General features: G+C 41.6%; 1 protein-coding gene across 1 annotated transcript; it reads right to left on the bottom strand.

Annotated features, from left to right (window-relative positions):
* Positions 1 to 7588: 7588 nt before the first annotated feature.
* Positions 7589 to 8333, bottom strand: LOC122913331 (zinc finger protein 781-like; the record flags this gene model as incomplete). Its single annotated transcript, XM_044260088.1, has 2 exons — positions 7589 to 7899; positions 8061 to 8333. Coding segments are annotated over 2 exons (549 nt in total), but the record flags the coding sequence as incomplete, so codon positions are not given.
* Positions 8334 to 11366: the final 3033 nt, after the last annotated feature.

Here is an 11366-nt window from a genome sequence, read left to right as displayed (position 1 = left end):
GAAAACATGTTATGTTAACTAATTGGAATCAAAATAAATTATTTAAAAAGATGGAAAACCTGAGTGGCTAAGTTGGATAGGCAGCTGACTCTTGATGGCACTGAGGTCAAGATCTCAGGGTTAGATGGAACCCTGGGATTGGCTCTGTCCCCAGGGTGGAGGGTACTTAAAATTCTCTCCCTTTGCCACTCCCCTCCCCCGACACCACCAGTAACAAGTGTACTCTCTCTCTCGTAAGAATTATTTTCTAAAGATTTTATTTATTTATTTGACAGAGAGAGGGAAAACGAGAGATGTAACACAAGCAGAGGGAGTGGGAGAGGAAGAAGCAGTCTTTCCGCAGAGCAGGGAGCCCGATGCAAGGCTTGATCCCAGGACCCTGGGATCATGACCTGAGCTGAAGGCAGACAATTAACGACTGAGCCATCCAGGCACCCCATCTCATAAGAATTTTTATAAAGCAATTGTTCTATGTTAAGAGTACAAAATAAACCCTAGAATTAAGTTGTCATAAACCAAAAAGAATTAAAAAATAAAAAGTTACTGTACAAGGACTGTGTATATCAAAAAGTTAGCATTAAAAACACTAGGGGGCGCCTGGGTGGCTCGGTGGGATGAAGCCTCTGCCTTTGGTTCAGGTCATGATTCCAGGGTTCTATGATTGAACCCCACAGGGGGCTCTCTGTTCAATGGGGAGCCTGCTTCCTCCCCTCTTTCTCTGTCTGCCTCTCTGCCTACTTGTGATCTCTGTCTGTGAAATAAATACATAAATACAATCTTAAAAAAAAGAACACTAGGAAGAAAAAAGTGAACTGACTCTTGAGTACGGTGCTTTCAGTTTGCAGTGGGAGAAATAAGGCACCTGACTGGGAAGACCTCTCTTGTTAATAACGTGATAAGTGACGACACCAGGGAAATGTATTGTTACTTGGTTTGAGTTTCACCATAAACTCAATTTGGTAGGGACTAGTCATCTTCTGGTTATAATAGGTCACACAATCTGAGAGGCTTTGCTGATCTACTTCTGTGCTTGGGTAGCAGCAGTTGTTGTTTGGCTAGCAATGGGAACAGGTGTTTCTGACCTATCTCCCAACTTGCAGCCCAATAGATTCCCTGTTTAAAAAAAAAAATCCCTTGGAGTACAGTTATGAATCTACTAAAAGGAAGATACTTTTCTTTTGTAATACTGCATGGCCACAACACACTTTAGAGTCAGGAGAAGCACAAATTGCAAGTCTGTGGCACAGATGAAACTGCCTTTTGAAGTTTAATTTTTTTTTAAGATTTTATTCATTTATTTGACAGAGAGAAGCTCACAAGTAGGCAGAGAGGCAGGCAGGGTTGGGGGGGAAAGCGGGCTCCCCACTGAGCAGAGAGCCTGACGCGGGGGCTCAATTACAGGACCCTGAGATCATGACCTGAGCCGAAGGCAAAGGCCTAAACCACTGAGCCACCCAGGCACCCCTAAAATTTTAAATCCTTTACAATGTAACCCAATTGAAATGATGAATTCTTGCAGTAAGATTCTGAATGAATCCAAATACAAAAACGACATTAGTTCCTCTCAGTAGACAGAGGCAGAGTCAGCTTCAGCATCCAGCAGGTAAGTCACAGGGATTCCCATTCAGGACACCAATAATTTAGGTGTTCTATCAGGGTAAGTGTAGAAGAATCAGCCAAATAAAATACCAAGCACTTTGAATTTAGGCAGACTAACTACAGAGAAAACCATGACATGAAATATAGTAAGATCACTCCAATTAGCATATTCATTCAGAGCTAAAACATATAATGGCATAAAAATTAAGAACAGTCACCAAAACTTTCTGAATTTGGGAATAATGAGGAAGGGAGAACAATAAGTATTTCTATTTGTGGGCAAAGGTATATTTTGGGCAACAGCTACAAGTCAGGCAATATAAAACAAAAAAAATTCTTAAATATTCAAACCATAAGATACTTTTAAGATTCTTCCTTATATTCCGCTTAGTTAACATATGAAGTAATATTTGATTTAGGTGTACAACAGTGATTATACAATTCCATATAACATTCTATGCCTGATAGGGGCAGTCCTTAATCCCCATCATTTACTTAATGCATCCACTAATCCACCTGCACTCTGGCAATCATCACGTAGTTTTCTCAAGTTAAGAGTCTGTTTCTTGGGACGCCTGGGTGGCTCAGTTGGTTAAGCAGCTGCCATCGGCTCAGGTCATGATCCCAGCGTCCTGGGATCGAGTCCCACATTGGGCTCCTTGCTCGGCAGGGCGCCTGCTTCTCCCTCTGCCTCTGCCTGCCTCTCTGTCTGCCTGTGCTCGCTCTCTCACCCTCTCTCTCTGACAAATAAATAAATAAAATCTTTAAAAAAAAAAAAAAAAAAGAGTCTGTTTCTTGGTGTGCCTGGGCCGCTCAGGCATTGAGCATCTATCTTCATCTCATGTCCTGATCTTAGGGTTCCAGGATCAAGCCCCAGATTCTGCTCCATGGTCAGCAGAGAGCCTACTTCTCCCTCTCCCACTCCCACTCATTTTGTTGCCTCTCTGTCTCTCTGTAAAAACAATAAAATCAGTTTTCTAAAAAAAAGTTTAGTTCTTGTATTGCCTCTCTCTTTCTCTTTTCTTTCCCATTGCTCACTTGTTTTGTTTTCTGAATTCCAAACATGAGTTAAATGATACAATACTTGTCTTTCTCTGAATTATTTCACTTGGAAGAATACACTCTAGCTCTATCCATCTTGTGGCAAATGGCAAGATCTCATCCCTTTTAGGGTTATAAATATGACTTTTGATTTATATCTTTCTTCTTTATTCATTGAGGGGTCAATGAACACTTGGGCTGGACTGTTTCAAACAGATATACTCACTGCTTCTCACTGTTGAACTGCTTCACCAACAAATCCATGCCATGCAAAGACCCAAAATACAGAACTACACTCATTATGGTGCTGAGAAAAGGGAGGAAAGTCCCGCACAGCAGTGAAGCAGCTTCCCTGAAGATCACCCAACCACAATGGATCTGACCTTGACTGGGGTAATCTCCCTGGGAAACGAGGGCTTGGGAGCAACCACAGCATGTGTCTTGCAGATCCTGCCTATTCCACTGTCCAGAAGGCTTCTTCATCTCAAACATCTATTCTACCCTGTGACATCTTTTTTTTTTCTTTTTAAAGATTTTATTTATTTATTTGACAGACAGAGGTCACAAGTAGGCAGAGAGGCAGGCAGAGAGAGAGAGAGAGGGAAGCAGGCTCCCCGCCGAGCAGAGAGCCCGATGTGGGACTCGATCCCAGGACCCTGAGATCATGACCTGAGCCAAAGGCAGTGGCTTAACCCACTGAGCCACCCAGGTGCCCCTACCCTGTGACATCTTAAAGCTGCCCACATGATTGCATCATGTAATACCCTCCTCTATCCCTTGTCATGGATCTAGGCAGGGAACGTAGTGTAATCACTGACATCCAGCAGCATTAGTCCTCAGGAGATTAATCAAATCATCATGATAAAGCAGGAATTCCCTACTCCTGAGAAACTCACAAGGCCAATTCTTTCCCCCATTACATGTATTCATCAGATGACACCAGCAAGAGCTCCTTGTGCCTTTGCCGTGACTAAAGGGAGTCACCTCCAGGTCCTCCACACATGTGAAAAAGTTCCTCACATTTCATTTTCATAGGTCTTGTCTTTCTCTTGAAGGATGGTGCCTTCCTCAAATTTTACTTAGATTCACATCCCATATCCCCGTGCTAAATGTCTTAATACCCATCAGCTTTCCATCTGTCTAATCTCAATGAAGCATTTTCTGAGGACACGCTCTCTGTAGCACAGGCAAAAAAGAATGGTTGTGGTGCCTACATAGCTGGAAAGAAAAATGAGGGCAAATACAACTGGAGATCTGGAGATAACTAGGTCATAAACAAGTAGAAGTTATTTTTCTACATCTAGGGAGTCCCTTGGGAAATTTGGGACACTTCTCCTCCTCTACATTCTAACTCTTCATCTTGAATATTTTCTGTCTCTTCCCTGGGCTACCACATGACTCCTATTGGGATAGATTTCTCTTTCTTATGGGGTATCTATGACACACAGAACATGGTCATATGCGCATGTGTACCTCATAGACACATCAAAATACCACTCAGTGTAGGACATGGGGCACAGGCTTTCATTTGTGTCCATGGTGCAGTGCTAGAGAGTCCCAAGTCTAAGTCCAGAATATGCCATTCTAACTAAAACAGATTTAGGGAAGCTCTGGTGGAGGGGGAGTCTTCTCTAAGGGACATGGGAGGGAAAGCATTGGGAGAAAGAGAGATGGTGGCTCACAAGAATGGAGTGCAGATGTCATACGAGATGTTCCACTAAATTGTCACCCTACAGCGTGCTGACTGGGGAATGCACTAGTGAGAAGGGCTCCTGTCAGTACAAGACCCCGACAATACTACTGGTTACACAAAATCAATGCCAAGTAGCAGTATCATGGAGTATATGAGTTAAAACACCAACAATACCTCTATGTTACAAAGTTTGGTAATACACATAATACACAGTAATATCATCCTATTCACAAAGAGGAGAAAATCATAGCAGATACTGGGGGAAAATAATCACATATCCCTTAAACCTTCAGAGCAATGGGAAACTGGATTCCTAGGTATATTGTTTTACTCCAGTACCAAACAGGTGATGGATTTCATCAGCTCCTACAACCCGCAATGAAATAGATGAACACTAGACGTAGAATAACACATCATTCATGACACATTCATATCCATATGTTAAAAGCCAGTGTTTTATTGAAGCATGTGGGTGGCTAAGTGGGTTAAAGCCTCTGCCTTCGGCTGTGGTCATGATCCCAGCGTCTTGGGATCCAGCCCCACATTGATCTCTCTGCTCCTGGGAGCCTGCTTCCTCTTCTCTCTCTCTGCCTGCCTCTCTGCCTACTTGTGATCACTTTCTGTCAACAAAATAAATAAAATCTTTTAAGTAAAAAACACCACTGTTTTATTAATGAAAATATATTAATTTCATACATACACAGAGTAAGTAATGCATATCAAATCCACTCTATTGTCTCCATTCGAAATACAGAACACACATGTGTAAAAGCATTCAAGTGTTGTCAGAAGGATGTGGGAGTACCTATTTCTAAAAATTTCATGACTGAGGTACATTGCTCAGAAATGTGTATGTGCAATGGTATGGCATTGTAGGGAAGAGTTAGCTACCCTCCTGCAGTCATCTGTCAGGATTTTCTCATTTAACCACATCAAGTCATACTCTCTAACGATTGCACTTAGGAAGATACATTCATAGTTTACTGCACAGCTACCACTTTTTCCTTAAAGAACAATTAGGAAAACCTCCTATTTATAATATTGAGGAAGTTCTTTAGTTTCAATACACCCAGAAGTGTGTGCTCCAAACACCTATGCCATGGAATCTTAACATCAGTGTTATAACCGTAAGCACCATCTCCAAAGAGATGTACTTTCTATGTTGTGTATCACACGGTCCTCTTCCATGGAAAATTAGGTATGCATGAGTCCCACTTAATGGAGCAGGACATCTAATATCTTGGATGAAGCAACAATCAGCCCCATGTTCTTACACACCCATGAGGAACAGAGGAATTTTCCAGAGGGATTTCAGAGGAAATAAATTGTTAGTCACAAATCACATATAGGGTTAATGTAAAAATTTAAAAATACTGAAATTTTTGGGGCAGCTGGGTGGCTCAGTGGGTTGAGCCTCTGCCTTCAGCTCAGGTCATGATCTCAGGGTTCTGGGATTAAGCCCCACATTGGGCTCTCTGCTCAGCGGGGAGCCTGCTTCCTCCTCTCTCTCTCTTCCTGCCTCTCTGCCTGCCTCTCTGTCAGATCTCTATCTGTCAAATAAATCAATGGAATCTTTAAAAAAAAAAATAAAAATACTGAAATCCTTATATATATATGAAAAAGTCCATCCACTAAATCTGTTCAACAGACTACCATATACATTTTCTAAGTGCTGAAGTCTGATTTGTCCTTATAATCATTATTTTCATACAGGGTAATGTCTGAGTAGGGTGAATAATGTATTCCATTGGCTTGATTTCTGTAACATTGTTTGGCATCTGATGTTCAATTCAATAGTTTTCTAAACATTGCTAACTTTCAATTGACTTTCCTTAATGCACTCTCTGGTGTGCGCTTCAATGTATACTAAAATGAAGGCCTCTCCACATTCACGATGTTCCAAGGGTATGAATCTAGTATGCATTATGACATATTGAGTAAGAACTGAATTCTGGTTACAGGTTTGACCATGTTATTTACATTTCACACTTTCACTCCTGTATGAAAACAATGATGTGAAGAAAGTTGGGAGTCCCACTGAGAGGTCAGACACATTCTTAGTATTTTTACACTTACTCTCCTATTTAAAATCTCTCATATGGAGTGAGGAGGGAGCAGTTCTTAGGCTCTCTCTCATATTCATTACATCTGTAATTTTCTCTGCAGGGTGAATTCTGTGATGTGCAGTAAGGGTTGTGTGACTGCTAGAGGTTTCACCACATTATTCATCCGGTGTCTTTCCAGTATGAATTCTCTGTTTAGAAGGCATGCATGCTGGACAAAGGCCTTGCCACACTGGTTATATTTGTGAGGTTATTGTCTAATATGAATTCTCTCGTAGGCATAAATTGGTGAGCACTCTTTAACCAATCTTGCTCACATTCTCTTTTTCTTTTATTCTTCAAGATTTTATTTATTTATTTGACAGAGAAATGGGGAGAGAGCACAAGTAGAGAGGAGGGTCAGGCAGGGGGAGAAGGAGAAGCATGCTGGCTGCTGAGCAGGGAGCCCGATGCAGAGCTCAACCCTGGGACCCTGGGATCATGACCTGAGCTGAAGGCAGCCCCATAACTGCCTGAGCCAGCCAGATGCCCCATTCTTACATTCTATACACTGGTAAGCCTTCTGTCTAGTATGAATATTATGATGTTTAGTGAGGACTGAGTGCATGTAAAGGCCTAACAACATTCTTTTTTTTTTTTTTTTTTTTTTTAAGGATTTTATTTATTTATTTAAGAGAGAATGAGTGAGAGCAAGCATGAGAGAGGAGAAGGTCAGAGGGAGAAGCAGACTCCCCAAGGACTCAACCCTGGAAGTCCGGGATTATGACCTGAGCCAAAGGCAGTCACTCAACCAACTGACCCAACCAGGAGCCCCGCCTAACAACATTCTTAATGTTGGTAAGGTTTCTCTCCAGGCAGGATGAATTCTCTGATGCTCAGTAACATTTGACTTCCAGTTAAAGGCCTTGCCACATTCATGACATTTGTCAGGTTTCTCTCTAGTATGAATCCTGTAATGTCGAGTAAGTGTTGAGCTGTGTATAAAGGCCTTGCCACACACTTGACTTTGGTAAGGTTTCTCTCCAGTATGAACTCTGTAATGTTGAGTAAGGCCTGAACTGTGATTAAAGGCCTTGCCACAGCCTTGATATGGTAAAATGTCTTTCCTTTATAAATTCTCTGATGCTGACTAAGCCTTGAGCGCCAGTTAGAGGCCTTGCCACATTTTTGGAATTTATAGGGTTAACGCTCTAGTATGAGTTCTGCTATGTTGACTGAGGTGTGAGTTCACCTTAAAGGCCTAGCCACATTCCTGACACTGGTAAGGTTTCTCTCCAGTATGAATTCTGTGACGTTGTATAAGGTTTGAGTTGTGAATAAAGGCCTTGCCACATTCTTGACATTGGTAAGGTTTCTCTCCATTATGAATTCTGTGATGTTTAGTAAGTTGTGAAAGGACGGCATAGGCCTTACCACATTTTTGACATTAGTAAGGTTTCTCTCCAGTTGAGCTCTGTAATGTTCAATAAGAGTTGTGCTATCCTTAAAGGGCTTGCCACATTCCTGACATTGGTAAGGTTTCTGTCCAGTATGAATTCTGTGATGTTCAGTAAGTGTTGACCTGTCACTAAAGGCCTTGCCACATTCTTGACATTGGTAAGGTTTTTCTCCAGTATGAATTATGTGATGCTTAGTAAGTTGGAAAGGGACAGCATAGTCCTTACCACATTCTTGACACTGGTAAGGTTTATTTCCAGTATGAATTCTATTTTGTTCAGAAAGGTGTGAAAGGCAGTTAAAGGCCTTGCCACATTTTTGACATTGGTAAGGTTTCTCTCCAGTATGAATTCTGTGATGTTCAGAAAGGTATGAAAGGCAGTTAAAGGCCTTGCCACATTTTTGACATTGCTAAGGTTTCTCTCCAGTATGAATTCTGTGATGTTGAATAAGGGATGACCTCCAGTTAAAGGTCTTACCACATTCTTGACATTGGTAAGGTTTCTCTCCAGTATGAATTCTGTGATGTCAAGTAAGGGTTGAGCTGTGATTAAAGCCCTTGCCACATTGTTGATACTGTTAAGGTTTATCTCCACTATGAATTCTGTGATGTTGAATAAGTTTTGAGCATGATGTAAAGGCTTCAGCACATTCATTACAGTTGTAATTTTTTTCCCGCAATATGAATTTGGTGCTGTCTATTAAGACTTGAGTGATTGTTAAAAGCCTTGCCACATTCTTGAAATTTGCAGGGTTTCTCTCCAGAATAGATCGGTGAATGTCCATTTGATGAATGGTCCTTAAAGCTTTGACCACCTTCTTCACATTTGTATACTTTTTCTCCAGTATGCACTCCCCAACGTTGAGATAGTGTTGAGTGGCAGTCAAAGGATTTACCACATTCCTTAAAGATGTAAGTTTCCTCTCCCTGAGGGATTATCTCATTGATGTTTAGGCTTGATGACTGACTAAACATGGTCCCTGGTTGATTACATGTGAATGGGCTTTTTTCCCTCATGAATTCTCTGATGATCACCAACACTGAAGGACTGGTTATGAGCTTTCCCACATTCATTATATTTATGAGGACTGTCTCCCAAATGGTGACCATTATGTAAACTGAGGTTAGAGCTTGGATTAAAGCCTTTTCCACATTTATCACATTCATAATGGTTCTCTGCAAACTGAGCCCTGACATCGATGAACACTGGATCCCTGGTTCAGTATTTTCTCAGATTCAGTGCATTGAGAAATTCTGTCTCCAGTGAAAAGCCTCTGGTCACACTGTAGGGTCAACTTCTCAGTGAAGTCCCTCTCATATGGATCCCACTGAGCCCTTTGTTCTTCATTTCTAAATCTCTGATTTAAAGTCAGACCAATCCATATTTTCCAAATGGTTCAAATCATTACTCTCAGCATGTTACTTTCCAGATGTTCCAAGTGGTCTGTCCACAAATCACTATGTTTGACTATCTGATTGGAGCTTGTGCTGACAGAAACACACTGCTCTGCAGAAACAGTTGACTTAAAAGGGAGATTTTCGCAGCGGTTTATATCCTTCACCATTTAGGGCAGTGACATTCTCATTAAGGGCAATTGCCTTGGTTTGGGTGTATCGTCCAGAATTTCTTTGAGGCCCTTCACTGTCCCCATCATTGGCCCAGTCTGTGCAGAAGTATAAAATCTCAACAGCACTATCATTGTGTCTGTGTGTTGACCCATTCTGGAAAGAACCTTCTATGCTCCACTGTAGCAGGAAACTCTGGGTCTCATGTGAAGATACAGTTGAAATATACCAAATAAAGGTAAAAGCACTGCACTTAATACATTCAAAAGAATGTACTGAAGACTTCTAATACAGAAGCATCAATGACAATGTCAGAAAGATGGCTGACAAGGAGTCATCAGGACCTCATTTCCCCATGAAAACATAACATGGTACAAAACATATTGACCATATATCCTAATAGACAATTCTGTGATATGGTCACAGTGTAGCAGAAATCCCTTTCCTGTATCTCTAACAATCAGAAAAATGATCATATGAGCTCAAACTTAGCAGAACAGAGGATATGGAAACAGAAAACTGAACTGAATCAAACAAGAGTACAGTAAAAATAGGAATATATCAAGCACAGGAAGAGTTGTTTGGCAGAAGATCAACAACACTGACAGCCCATGAACTAAATAAAGAATAACAGAAAAAAGACTGATTATAATGACAAGTGAAGAAGTGAAAGCCGACAAAGTATAACTGACTGTAGGAATAAAATTATAAGAGGCAACAATATTTGAGGGGGGAATCACAAGATTTGGGGTGGGAGCTACAGAGAGAGGGAATCACATGCAGGCATCACACTGAATACACAGTGTGACTTGAGCCTGTATCCCAAGACCCTGAGATCAATATCTGAGCAGAAATCAAGAGTCAGTACTTCCCCAAGTGAGGCACCAAGCACCCAATTATTTTTTAACTCTTATCTCTGTGGTAAAGTTCTCACTGTTGTTTTCTCACTCCTTGAGTATCCTTATGATTGCAACCTTAAATTCTCCATCAAGCTCCTTACTACTGTTTCCATCTTATCTCTGACCTTGGTATTATCTGCTGGTTTTCTTTGGGATAAAATATTTCATCTTGGCATTTCTCTAAGTCTCTACTTTCCTCTGTGCATTAAGAAAGTCAATGATGTGAACTGTTGTATCATTCAGACCAGTGGTCTACAGGGGCTCCCCTTGCCTGCTACGGGCAGTGTTTGGTACCTGGCCTGAATGTGGCCAGTTTGAACTAGGTGAGCTCTGCTCTGATTGTGAAAGGAGACCTGACCCCTTAGGCAGCATTGGACTGGACTAGAGTCAAGAGACCAAACCAGGCCCCAACTTGTGCCTCCTGGAAGCCCAAGGGCTAATAACCCCATGAGTGGAAAGTTGAGCAGCTCTTTAGAAAGGGCCTGAGCTATGGATCCTAAGACTGGCCAACGTGGTTGCCTGCATGTGCTTATTTGGAATGGGTAAAACAGGCTTGCTCATTAAACCATTGTGGGGTTGTGCTGTCCTTGCACAGGCCATAAACTACACCATTGTAAGATTGTGCTGTGCTTACATAAAGTATGTCTTGAGTAGTCTTAAAGTTAGTACGTCTGGCGCCAGAGGGTCTGCTATTGGTGCTTGGAAAATAGATAATGAGAAAGCTTGAAGGGTTTTCTATGCATGTTGCAAAATCTTTCATAATCAGTTTAAAATGGATACTTTTTTGGTAGTTGTTTCTCTTAGCTATATAATGCCTTGCTGCCTTGAATAAAATTGGCACTGCTTGGACATCATCCACTGTGTCCCTCCTGTCCCCATCTCTTTACGTCTCGTCTTCATCTCACCATCCTATTACCCTCTCGACCCTGGTCGTGTTGTTGCACTGGTCATGACACCTGACATCAACTCCACCAGAACTGCAGCCGTGCAGAATCCCTGCTCAGGAGACATGATGTGGGCAGGGGCTGACCTTGCTTAGCCTGAGGCATGCCTCACTGAGAAGGGCA

Source organism: Neovison vison, chromosome 7 (assembly GCF_020171115.1).
Source record: "Neovison vison isolate M4711 chromosome 7, ASM_NN_V1, whole genome shotgun sequence".
Lineage (NCBI taxonomy): Eukaryota > Metazoa > Chordata > Mammalia > Carnivora > Mustelidae > Neogale > Neogale vison.
Note: the sequence above shows the minus strand (reverse complement) of the source record. Positions and strands in the feature narration are given on the sequence as shown.